We start from the raw sequence: 13,591 nt of genomic DNA on the forward strand, positions 1-13,591 counted from the left end.
GACGCTGGGTTTATCATGACCACAATATGACGCTGGGTTTAACATGACCACAATATGACGCTGGGTATAACACGACCACAATATGATGCTGGGTTTAACATTACCATAATATGACACTGGGTTTAGAATGACCACAATATGATGCTGGGTATAACACGACCACAATATGACGCTGGGTTTAACATTACCATAATATGACGCTGGGTTTAGAATGACCACAATATGATGCTGGGTATAACACGACCACAATATGACGCTGGGTTTAACATTACCATAATATGACGCTGGGTTTAGAATGACCACAATATGATGCTGGGTATAACACGACCCCAATATGACGCAGAGTACAACATGACCACAATATGACGCCGGGTTTTACACAACCACAATATGATGCTGGGTTTAAGACAACTACAATATGACCCTGGGTTTTACACGACCACAATATGACGCATAGTTTAACACAAACACAATATCACGTTGGGTATAACATTAAAGTGAAGTGAACCGATTGAACTCCAGTATCGTACTAACTAAAGGACTCAACACCGCAAAAGAGAATTAGAGCTAAGGTAATTATTAGCAGAAGAGACACAGCTACAGTTATTATTACACCCTTACAAAATAAAGTCATAGTTATTCTTACAAATACTATTTCAAAGTTTCTTTATTACCCTAAATAGTATGGTTCTTCAAAAAAACTTAAATGTGTCAGCCCTCCAGGACTGGAATTAAACAGCAATTGGGTTTAAAACCCTTATTGGCATATTGCCCAAGGTGCTTTTCCTGTGAATTTTTGAGGAAGCAGTACCATCTATGTTGTTTGCTAGGGACATAGAAACAGCTGTTGCATTCATTCATGACCTTTTAACAATTCACTTAGTGGGATTCTAAGTGAATAGTTAAAGTAAATTATTCAAGACTATGTAATACAGTGGGGAGAACATGTATTTGATACACTGCCAATTTTGCAGGTTTTCCCACTTACAAAGTATGTAGAAGTCTGTCATTTTTACTATAGGTACTCCTCAAGTGTGAGTGATGGAATCTAAAACAAAAATCCAGAAAATCACATTGTGTGATTTTTAAGTAATTAATTAGAATTGTATTGCATGACATAAGTATTTGATACATCAGAAAAGCATAACTTAATATTTGGTACAGAAACCTTTGTTTGCAATTACAGAGATCATACGTTTCATGTAGTTCTTGACCAGGTTTGCACACACTGCAGATGGCCCACTCCTCCATACAGACCTTCTCCAGATCCTTCAGGTTTCGGGGCTGTCGCTGGGCAATACAGACTTTCAGCTCCCTCCAAAGATTTTCTATTGGCTTCAGGTCTGGAGACGGGCTAGGCCACTCCAGGACCTTGAGATGCTTCTTACGGGAGCCACTCGTTAGTTGCCCTGGTTGTGTGTTTCGGGTCGTTGTCATGCAGGAAGACCCAGCCACAACCCATCTTCAATGCTCTTACTGAGGGAAGGAGGTTGTTGGCCAAGATCTCGCGATACATGGCCCCATCCATCCTCCCCTCAATACGGTGCAGTCGTCCTGTCCTTGCATGGAGCCCTAGACCGAGGGAGAATGACCGTCATCTTGAACTTCTTCCATTTTCTAATAATTGCGCCAACAGTTGTTGCCTTCTCACCAAGCTGCTTGCCTATTGTCCTGTAGCCCATCCCAGCCTTGTGCAGGTCTACAATTTTATCCCTGATGTCCTTACACAGCTATCTGGTCTTGGCCATTGTGGAGAGGATGGAGTCTGTTTGATTGAGTGTGTGGACAGGTGACTTTTATACAGGTAACGAGTTCAAACAGGTGCAGTTAATACAGGGAATGAGTGGAGAACAGGATGGCTTTTTAAAAAAAAACTAACAGGTCTGTGAGAGCCGGAATTCTTACTGGTTGGTAGGAGATTCAAAATATTTATGTCATGCAATAAAATGCTAATTAATTATTTAAAAATCATACAATGTGAATATAAAAATTACAGACCTCTACATGCTTTGTGAGTAGTAAAACCTGAAAAATAGGCAGTGTATCAAATACTTGTTCTCCCCACTGTACATATTTCATAAAGCTTTTTTGTACCATCAATCTTCCAAAATGAAGTTTATTTTACTCTAGTGAATGACACATCTTTACAGTGCTAATATACTTCTTGAAATAACACAAAATGTTTCCTAAAAATATTAGACTAGTTAACACTATACACTCACCTAAAGGATTATTAGGAACACCTGTTCAATGTCTCATTAGTGCAATTATCTAATCAACCAATCACATGGCAGTTGCTTCAATGCATTTAGGGGTGTGGTCCTGGTCAAGACAATCTCCTGAACTCCAAACTGAATGTCAGAATGGGAAAGAAAGGTGATTTAAGCAATTTTGAGCGTGGCATGGTTGTTGGTGCCATACGGGCCGGTCTGAGTATTTCACAATCTGCTCAGTTACTGGGATTTTCACGCACAACCATTCCTAGGGTTTACAAAGAATGGTGTGAAAAGGGGGTGAAAATGCCTTGTTGATGCTAGAGGTCAGAGGAGAATGGGCCGACTGATTCAAGCTGATAGAAGAGCAACTTTGACTGAAATAACCACTCATTACAACCGAGATATGCAGCAAAGCATTTGTGAAGCCACAACACGCACAACCTTGAGGCGGATGGGCTACAACAGCAGAAGACCCCACCGGGTACCACTCATCTCCACTACAAATAGGAAAAAGAGGCTACAATTTGCACCAGCTCACCAAAACTGGACAGTTGAAGACTGGAAGAATGTTGCCTGGTCTGATGAGTCTCGATTTCTGTTGAGACATTCAGATGGTAGAGTCAGAATTTGGCGTAAACAGAATGAGAACATGGATCCATCATGCCTTGTTACCACTGTGCAGGCTGGTGGTGGTGGTGTAATGGTGTGGGGGGCATCGTTTAAATGCCACGGCCTACCTGAGCATTGTTTCTGACCATGTCCATCCCTTTATGACCACCATGTACCCATCCTCTGATGGCTACAAATTGGTTTCTTGAACATGACAATGAGTTCACTGTACTGAAAAGGCCCCCCACAGTCACCAGATCTCAACCCAATAGAGCATCTTTGGGATGTGGTGGAACAGGAGCTTCGTGCCCTGGATGTGCATCCCACAAATCTCCATCAACTGCAAGATGCTATCAATATGGGCCAACATTTCTAAAGAATGCTTTCAGCACCTTGTTGAATCAATGCCACATAGAATTAAGGCAGTTCTGAAGGCGAAAAGGGGTCAAACACAGTATTAGTATAGTGTTCCTAGTAATCCTTTAGGTGAGAGTATACTGTGTGCTAAAAAATTACACGTCTGCAGGCTTGAGATGGCAATATCCCATTTAGATAACCACAGACCCTACATAAAGGACCACACATTTTATTGTAAAGGTTCTTAATAAGATTTTCCTTAAACAAAGTTGTGTACACAAAAAAGGTTTTTGGTAGGGATGTTTGGCTGTTCCTCTAGGAGAACCCTTCTGGGGATTCCTGTTTGAATCCAATTTCGGTTCCTGGTTGAACCGATGAAAAAACATCATGGCGTCATGAAGAGGGTAGAGGTCAGAACCATAGCCTACCTGCAGGTGAGTGGTTCGTGGAAGGGTTTGATGCTAATGCTGGACCTGCGTACTGGTCCAGGCTCGATGGTGGGCAGACCCGTAGCTGAGGTGGTGGTGGTCCACGAAGAAGAGATCCTTCTCAGGCCAGGGTGAAGGCCACGACGCAGACGCTGCAACACACAGCATTATAAAGTCAGATACATGTTAGATAAGACATGCAACACACAGCATTGTACAATCAGATACATGTTAGATAAGACATACAATACCTCAACATTATATAGTTAGATACATGTTAGATAAAAAATACAACACTAAATTTTATATAGTTAGATCCATGTCAGATAAGACATACAACATACAAATGATATACTTTGATACATGTTAGATAAGACTTACAACACACAACGTTATACAGTAAGATACATATTAGATAAAACATATAACACACAGCGTTATATAGTTAGATACATGTTAGATAAGACATAAAACACCAATGTTATACAGTCAGATACGTTAGATAAAACACACAACACAAAATGTTATATAGTTACAAACAAGTTGAGACACTGTACAAATTGTGAATAAAAAAAGGGAAAGGAATAATTTACAAATCTCATAAACTTATATTTAATTCACAATAAAATATAGATAACATATCGAATGTTGAAAGTGAGACATTTTTTTATGTCATGCCAAACATTGGCTCATTTTGGATTTCATGAGAGCGCACATTCCAAAGAAAGTTGGGCCAGGTAGCAATAAGAGGCCAGAAAAGTTAAATGTACAGATAAGGAACAGCTGGAGGACCAATTTGCAACTTATCATGTCTATTGGCAACATGATTGGGTATAAAAAGAGCCTCTCAGAGTGGCAGTATCTCTCAGAAGTCAAGATAGGGCAGAGGATTACCAATTCCCCCAATGCTGCTGCGGAAAATAGTGGAGCAAAATCAGAAAGAAGTTTCTCAGAGAAAAACTGCAAAGAGTTTGAAGTTATCATCATCTACAGTGCATAATATCATCCAGAGATTCAGATAATCTGGAACAATCTCTGTGCATAAGGGTCAAGACCGGAAATCCATACTGGATGCCTGTGATCTTCGGGCCCTCAGACGGCACTGCATCACATACAGGAATGATGCTGTAATGGAAATCACAACATGGGCTCAGGAATACTTTCAGAAAACATTGTCGGTGAACACAATCCACCGTGCCATTCGCCGTTGCCAGCTAAAGCTCTATAGGTCAAAAAATAAGCCGTATCTAAGCAGGATCCAGAAGCGCAGGCGTTTTCTCTGGGCCAAGGATAATTTAAAATGGACTGTGGCAAAGTGGAAAAGTGTTCTGTGGTCAGACAAATCAAAATTTGAAGTTCATCTTGAAAAACTGGGACGCCATGTCATCCGGACTAAAGAGGACAAGGACAACCCAAGTTGTTATCAGCGCTCAGTTCAGAAGCCTGCATCTCTGATGGTATGGGGTTGCATGAGTGCATGTGGCATGGGCAGCCTACACATCTGGAAAGGCACCATCAATGCTGACAGTTATATCCAAGTTCTAGAACAACATATGCTCCCATCCAGACGTCGTTTCTTTCAGGGAAGACCTTGCATTTTCCAACATGACAATGCCAGACCACATACTGCATCAATTACAATATCATGGCTGCATAGAAGAATCCAGGTACTGAAATGGCCAGCCTGCAGTCCAGATCTTTCACCCTTAGAAAACATTTGGCGCATCATAAAGAGGAAGGTGCGACAAAGAAGACCTAAGACAGTTGAGCAACTAGAAGCCTGTATTAGATAAGAATGGGACAACAATCCTATTCATAAACTTGAGCAACTTCTCTCCTCAGTCCCCAGACGTTTGCAGTCTGTTATAAAAAGAAGAGGGGATGCCACACAGTGGTAAACATGGCCTTGTCCCCACTTTTTTGAGATGTGTTGATGCCATGAAATTTTAAATCAACTTATTTTTCCCTTAAAGTGATACTTTTTCTCAGTTTAAACATTTGATATGTCTGTGTTGTATTCTGAATAAAATATTGAAATTTGAAACTTCTACATCATTGCATTCTGTTTTTATTCACAATTGTACAGTGTCCCAACTTTTTTGGAATCGGGTTTGTAGATATATATGTTAGATAAGACATACAAATATATACTTAAATACATGTTAGATAAGACTCACAACACACAACGTTATACAGTAAGATACATGTTAGAAAAAACATACAACACACAACATTATATAGTTAGATACATGTTAGATAAGACTAGCAACAACACAATATTATACAGTTAGATAAGACATACAAGACACAACTTTATATACTGTAGTTAGATACTTGTTAGATAAGATATGATTATATAGTAAAACATTTTCAGCAGTGCTCAACAGATTCAAGACTCAGTTGTGTGAGGACGGCTTGGAAGAGGCTGATTAAAAATGTATTACTGTATAGCATTACTGTATGACAATCAATTGTATTTTCCAATACATTTTCCAATGATCCAATGTCCTTAAGTACATTAGTTATTCTTTAAATGTGGATAATGGGACAAAGAGGATTGTTGTTTCTTTCCAGATACATACACTACTGTTCAAAAGTTTGGGGTCACCTAGAAATGTCAATTTTTCCATGAAAACAAACATGAAATTAGTTTGAATAAGAAATAGAGCAAAATAAAAAGGAAATTCAGTAATTGACAAGGTTGAAATAATAATTGTGTCCTTCAGACCTTGCTTTTGTCAAATAATCCTCTATTTGCAGCAATTATTACAACCTTGCAGACCTTTGACATTATACAACCCTGTTTCCAAAACTGTTGTGATGCTGTGTAAAATGGAAAGAAGAATAGAATGCAATGATGTGCAAATCATTAAATCCGTAGATTCAATAGAAAAAAGTACAAACACAACATGTTGAAACAGAGAAATGTTATTGTTTCTTGAAAAAGGGAAACAAAAGTCTGGAAAAGTAATGTAAGGCAAAGAAAATCCTGGTGGAACATCTTACAACTAATTAGGTCAATTGGCAACAGGTCAGTAACATGATTGGGTATAAAAAGAACATCCCAGAGAGGATGAGTCTTTCAGAAGTAAAGATGGGGTGGGGTTCACCACTCTGTGAAAGACTGCACAGGCAAATAGTGCAACAGTTTTTCAATGCAAAATTGCAAATAATTTGTGGATATTATCATTTACGGCACATAATATCATTAAAAGATTCAGAGAATCCGGATAAATCTCTGTACGCAAGGGACAAGGCCAAAAACCAATATTGGACAGATGTGATATTCGGGCCCTGAGGCAACACTGGATTAAAAACAGACACGATTCTGGAGCGGACATTACTACACGGGCTCAGGAATACTTCCGGAAACTATTGTGAACACAGTACAGTGCTGCATCCACAAATGCAAGATAAAACTCTACCACGCAAAGAGGAAACCATATATAAACAAGATCCAGAAATGCAGCTGCCTTCTCTGGGCCTGAGCTAATTTAAGATGGACTGAGGCAAAGTGGAAAAATGTCCAGTTGTCATACAAATCAACATTTAAAATAATCTTTGGGAATCATAGACGCCGCATCCTCCGGACTAAAGAGGAGAGGGGCCATCCAGCTTCTTATCAGCACACAGTTCAAAAGCCAGTATCCGTGATGGTATGGGGGTGCATTAGTGCACGTGGCATGGGTGACTTGCACATCTGTGAAGGTACCATTAAATGCTGAACAATATATACAGGATTTGGAGCAACATATGCTGTCATTCACTTGACATACACAATTGACTCATCTTTTCAGGGAAGGCCTTGCTTATTTCAGCAAGACAATACCAAACCACATTCTGCACATATTACAACAACATGGCTCCATAGCAAAAAAGTCTGAGTGCTAAACTGGTCAGCCTGCAGTACAGACCTGCCACCAATGGAAAAATGTGTGGCATTAAGAAATGAAAAACACGACAAAGGAGACCCCAAACTTTTCAGCAGTTGAAATGAAATGTATCAAGCAAGAACTTTCAAAACTCCAGCAATTGGTTTGCTCAGTTCCTAAACACAGAGTATTGTTAAAAGAAGAGATGATGCAACACAGTGGTAAACATGCCTCACTCCCAACCTTTAAAATGTGTTACTGGAATCTAATTCAAAATGGGCATGAACTTTTTTTAGCATTTGATATTGTTGTCTTTGAACTATTTTCAATTAAACATAGGGATAAATGATTTGCACATCATTGTATTCTTTTTTTTTTTTTACATTTTCCGCAGCATCACACAATTTTTGGAAACTGGGTGGTAGTTTGTTAAGGAAATCTGAAGAAGTAGTATACCACATTGTACAAGGTCTTCAGTTTCTTGGCAATTCTTTGCATGCAACAGCCTTCACTTCTCAGAATGAAGAATAGACTGACGAACTGAAGAAGAAAGTTCTTTGTTTCTAAACATTTTGAGCCTGTAATCAGCCGATACTCAACTAGTCTATAGAAGGACAGTTTTATTGCTTCTTTAATCAGCACAACAGTTTTCAGCTGTGTTAACATAATTGCATATGGATTTTCTAATGATAAAGAGCATTCTGATATGTCTTTTAAAATGATGAACTTGGATTAGCAAACACAACGTGCCATTGGAACACACGACTGGTGGTTGCTGATAATGGGCCTCTGTACACCTAGGTAGATAGCATTAAAATCAGCTGTTTCCAGCTACAATAGTCACCTACTGTACAACATTAACAATGGCTACAGATCAATTTGATGTTATTTTTAATGGACATAAAAAAAATCTCTAGAAAACAAGGACATTTCGAAGTGACCCCAAACCTTTGAGCTGTAGCGTACATACAGATGTGTTGAGATCTGAGAGATCAAAGAGTGTGCTCACTCTGGGGACGGTTGTGGGAGTTAACGGTTCGCCATCATGGCTTTGTGCCATGGGCCACATTTTAATGAGATTCTCTGTCTCTGCACAACCCCCCATCCAGCAACCCAAACCATTCCTATAAGCAGCCCCCTTACTTCATCCAGCACCCACTCCCTTATCCAGCCCCCCTTCTAATCCCTGGGATTCCCAATAGCTACGCTGCCATCTGTTCTGCGACAGTCGGTATTATGTTGGCAGAGCTCTCTCATGTTGCTTCCTGCACCTTCTGCCTGTCTGTCTGTGTCTGTCCGCCCAATGCCTGTCTGTCTGTCTGACAGCCAGTCCGCCTGTCTGTCTGTCTGACAGCCAGTCCGCCTGTCTGTCTGTCAGACAGCCAGTCCGCCTGTCTGTCTGTCTGACAGTCGGTCCGCCTGCCAGTCAGTTTGCATGACTGTCTAGCTGTAAGCTTGTCTGTCTGTCTGCTCAGCCGGCTCAACTTGAAAAGTCATGCAGTCAAATACAGCAAACACAGGAGTTCTATGATGTTCTCGGATAGTTGTTAGATTTTTTGGTTAATTTAGATGTTTCTCGTTATGTGTTAATGGTTCCTGTGTAGAGCGTGTTTAGTTGGAGTTTCAAACAGTTTTGTTAATGATGATGTGTTTGATATTCATGTTATTCACGGTGGAGATTCTTCTCCGTGGTCATGAACTCAAGCCAGACAGTTTTCGGTGCCTCAGCATATTACAAACACATTAGAGCATTCAGCATTTTGGAGTTGTGTGTGTGTGTGGGGAGGGGGCTTGTGAATGTGTGTTAGCCTGTGTACTGTATATTCACGCATACATGTGTGTATGTTGCCTGCGTGTGTCTGTAAATGCGTGCCTTACGTGCATTTAGAATTTCACACGAGTTTCGCTCCATAGAAATACATTACTATGCACCACAGTGGATGTTAAAACTTTTTTTAAAAGCAAGCACAGCAGCAGAGGACTTTCCACCACACACACAAGAAACACACTCATACACACACAAGACACGCAAACCAATACACAGCACCACCACTAACCACGCTCCCGTCCTCCAGTTCTCACCCCCAGGCACTTAACGTTCTCCGCCAGCCCGCTCTCCTGGCTCTCCCTGGAGTGGTGGTACCTAATGAGGACAACCCAGTGTGTGTGTGAATGTGTGTGTGTGTGTGAGCGTGTGCGTGTGTATCTGTAGAGTAGCCTCCCCAAACTTATTTTTGCTGAGGCGATGCTGAAATTTACAGTTGGTCTTAGCTTTCCTTTTAAGAAAGGGTCATGTCTCAATGTTTCAGACAGACAAGCTAAAAATATCAATGTTTCAGCGCAGAGACAGGTTTGAACAGAGAACAGCTGCACAGTGTGGTCAGGGAGTAAGAGAGGTATGGGGAACAGTAATTAACAAATCAATGTCATAAACAAATTATCTGCAAATACACAGACTTCTACCTAACCTCTCCCACTCCCCCAGTCTCTCTATGTATATAAAGTTGTGCTCATAAGTTTGCATACCCTGGCAGAAATTGCCAAAGTGAAGTTTTGGCATTGATTTTGAAAATATGACTGATCATGCAAAAACACTGTTGAGTTGCCAGAAAGAAGCCTTTACGGCGCCAAAGCCACAAAAAAGCCTGGTTACAATATGCCCGACAAAACCTTGACATGGCTCAAAGCTTCTGGCACACTTTAATTTGGAGTGATGTGACCAAAATAGAGCTTTATGGTCACAACCATAAGCGCTATGTTTGGAGAGGGTTCAACAAGGCCTATAGTGAACAGAATACCAATCTTGCAGCATGTTATCAGTAAATACTGGCCGACAATTTGCATTCTTCTGCACGAAAGATGCACATGGGACCCTCTTGGACTTTCCAGCACAACAATGAACCTAAGCACAAGGCCAAATTGACCCTCCAGTGGTTGCAAACTTAACACTGCCCATGCCTCAAGACACACCATCCACAGAGTGAAGTATGGAGGTGGCAACATCATGCTGTGAGGATAAAGAAGACAATGAAGAAAGGATTTTATTTCAAGACCTGTCAAGACCCCAACTGCAGAAATATAATTATATTGCCTGTGCATTGCTTAAATTATTTGTTAATATCATTACTGTGATTGGATGTAAAACGTCAAGCTTCAAATGCAACCAATAACTTCACTCATTTCTAATTTGAAATTACCCATCACCTCTCCCCACACCCCAAAAGTGAATGAGAGAGATATGTGAAGCAGTGGCTGTCTAAAAGATGTTAACCAAATCAGCTATAATTATATTTGGTTACCTGAACCACAAAGAGTTTACAATAGCATCCAAAAGAAAACACACAGCAGTGTGTACATTCTGCAAAGAGACTTTCACTGAAACAACACTCAAATACACAGTTACAGATTAAATCAACATTTCACCTAGTCAAACTGCTTGTGTGTTTTGAGTGTCATGAGCTCCTCTCTCTCTGGCTCGCTCAATCATTCAACCTTTCCCACACTGGGTGTTACTTAAATGAGAAAGATGCCCTTTTCGTGGTTTAATCACCTGAAAGATCATTATTTCAGTGTTATTATTACAGAATGGTCTGGTCTTGACCCGGTCTTGCCCTGCCTTGGTCTTGGCCTTGACTCGGTTTTGAACCCTCATAGTCTTGGTCTTGACTCGATCTGGACCCCTCAAAGTCTTGGTCTTGTCTCGGCCTCGATACACTCTGGTCTTGGTCATAACTTTGTCTCGGTTTAGGTGGTCTTGACTACAACACTGTCAAATGAAATGAATTGTCAATGTTCCATTTGTAATTGAGAATTAGTCTGTTTGAGCAAGAGAGTTAACCTTTAATTGCTCCTGCTTCCCCATAACATTCCCTCAAGGTTGTAGCTGAAAATAAGAATACATTCTTAATCAACTTACATGAATAAATAACTGTAAAATAAATAAAATACTTTTACAAGACATTTTCCATCATGAACTACCTGGCACAGTAAATAAAGGTTATGTAACTATATTATCACTCTGCCAGACACCATAGAAGAGATACAATCAATTTTAATTTGTTTAACTGTGACTTAAGGCCATTCAATATAATATAGAAAAATAAAATACATATTGTTAGTTAGATTTTATAACACTATAAATTGTGCCACTCGAGGCTAATTTCATTAGCATTTTGGCAAGATTATTTCTAAGAATAATAAAACAGTTATTAATAAAGGTGCAGCTTGCAGACAATTCCAAACCAATTGTTTGAATTAAATGTTGCCAATTCATTATAAAAATTCACATTCCTAACAGTGAACTCATTAGGGGGTTAAAACATCAGAGTTGGAGCTGAGAGCCCACTGAAACCCACGGACCAGATCGTGTCCATCCACTTGATTAACAACACATTTACCATAAATGTGTAAGGAAAAACCTTTGGCATAGCAAAAAATAAATAAATAAATAAAACGACGGAAAAATCTAACTTAGATTTTTACCCGGTACATGACAATACTGGTGGAAAAAGTATAATTTGTGTGCAATGTGTTCTTACACACTGCTTTTAATGTGCAAAGAACGTATGCCTGGTGGGAACACACACACTGACTCCTAAAGCACAATTAGAATTAGCACATGAAAATCTGTCGCCCCACTGGATGGAAACATAGTGAGTGTCTACTGTAGACCTACATCTTTGCCCCTCTTTTTTTCTCTTACTCCCTCTCGTTTTCTCCCTCTCCTTGTCTCTCTATCCCTCTCACTGTCTGTCTGCTTCTGAACATCTGTCGTGTTGACACAGCTGCTGAAATGAAAGAGAAAACGAAAGATCGAGAGCCTGTACCCCACTAAGCACTAGACACAAGCTGTATTTTTCTTCACTCAAACTCTATGAAAATAAAGTCCTTTCTTTGACAGTGGAAGCATGAAATCCCTCCTACTCATTAGGCTACACAGCCGCTAAAACGTGAACATATGTCTAAGCTGCACAGTGTGGCACTGTACGAAAGCTGTGAGGAGTGATGGGGCGGCCAGAAACAATAATAAAGTTGAGTTATAAAGTTGAAAATGCAATGTCGTATTTCACATTGCGGCATCAGGGTACCACGTGTCATGACAGTGTTGCCTTCATTTGGGAAGATCCATTCTTGCAGGGTGTAAAACCCACTATGGCAAGAATGTATATGGCTTACGTCACTTTGACATGAGTGGGGTACCAGTGGGGGTGCTTCGTAAGAGGCCCAATAACGTGTGGAATAGCACGCAACCTCAAATGCACACACAGAAACACACACCATCACACACATGTCAAACAAACCATGTCATCGATGTCCTAAAACAATGCTCTGCACCATTATCAGCATCCTGGGCTTATGAATAAAAAATATATATTCTTGATGCCAATTTATTTTTTTACAATTTTCACGGTAAGATACAGTAGGTTTTTTGTGTATCATTAACAAAAACAAAATCTAAGCATTTTTGTTCCTTTTCCTAGGGTGCCCATAATTATGTCATGGAGTATGTCATCCAATCCACAATCTTTCAAACTTGAAATGATGTGGCTGACTGAGGTATGATAGTGATTCTACTAACAGATTATGCCGACATACAAACAACTCCTCCAGACCAATATGTAAATGGTTAAAAAACTGTTATTGACAGTAAGAACCAGACCGCATATTATTTAATATCCTCTGATGGGTGTCATTGTATGGTATGATATGTATTGATGATACTGTGTTGGCCATACAATTGGTTGCATGGTTTGGTTGGCATCTGTTCAATGTGTTGGAAGGTGTGTTTCCAATCTGAAGGTCAGAGTTCATAGACTTGCCAGTGGCTACTATCAATAACCATTCACCTTAGGTGGGTCAGGTCCCTCCAGACCCCCAGTCCCATGATGCACATGCCCTCACCTTAGGTAAGGAATTGGTCCTCTCCCCCTTCTCCGGCCCTTCCTCTGAGTCAGAGCAGGTGTATGCGTCTCCTAGGTTCATGCCCATCAGAGCGAGGCGTGGCCGATGCAGGGGCTGGACGAACACATGAATACATTTATTTATTTGACAAACGTATAACACTTGGCCTCAGCAAAGTGAGCCAACATTCGATAAACCATTAATGTAA

The 13,591-nt window shown here is 40.2% G+C and overlaps 1 protein-coding gene across 4 annotated transcripts in view; it reads right to left on the reverse strand.

Moving 5' to 3' along the window:
- The window catches only part of LOC105031085 (cGMP-inhibited 3',5'-cyclic phosphodiesterase A), a 111,421-nt gene that overhangs the window by 25,323 nt on the left and 72,507 nt on the right, over window positions 1-13,591 (reverse strand). For 3 of the 4 annotated variants that reach the window (XM_013138942.4, XM_013138941.4, XM_034288340.1), the window contains 3 exons: window positions 13,384-13,497; window positions 3,611-3,762; window positions 2,755-2,811 (listed from right to left, as the gene is read on the reverse strand). In XM_013138942.4, coding sequence (XP_012994396.3) covers window positions 2,755-2,811; window positions 3,611-3,762; window positions 13,384-13,497 — 323 coding nt within the window. The remainder of the gene's footprint in view (window positions 1-2,754; window positions 2,812-3,610; window positions 3,763-13,383; window positions 13,498-13,591) is intronic. The other variant, XM_010905303.5, reaches the window with a different exon arrangement.

This window comes from Esox lucius, chromosome 19 (assembly GCF_011004845.1).
Source record: "Esox lucius isolate fEsoLuc1 chromosome 19, fEsoLuc1.pri, whole genome shotgun sequence".
Taxonomy (NCBI): Eukaryota; Metazoa; Chordata; class Actinopteri; order Esociformes; family Esocidae; genus Esox; species Esox lucius.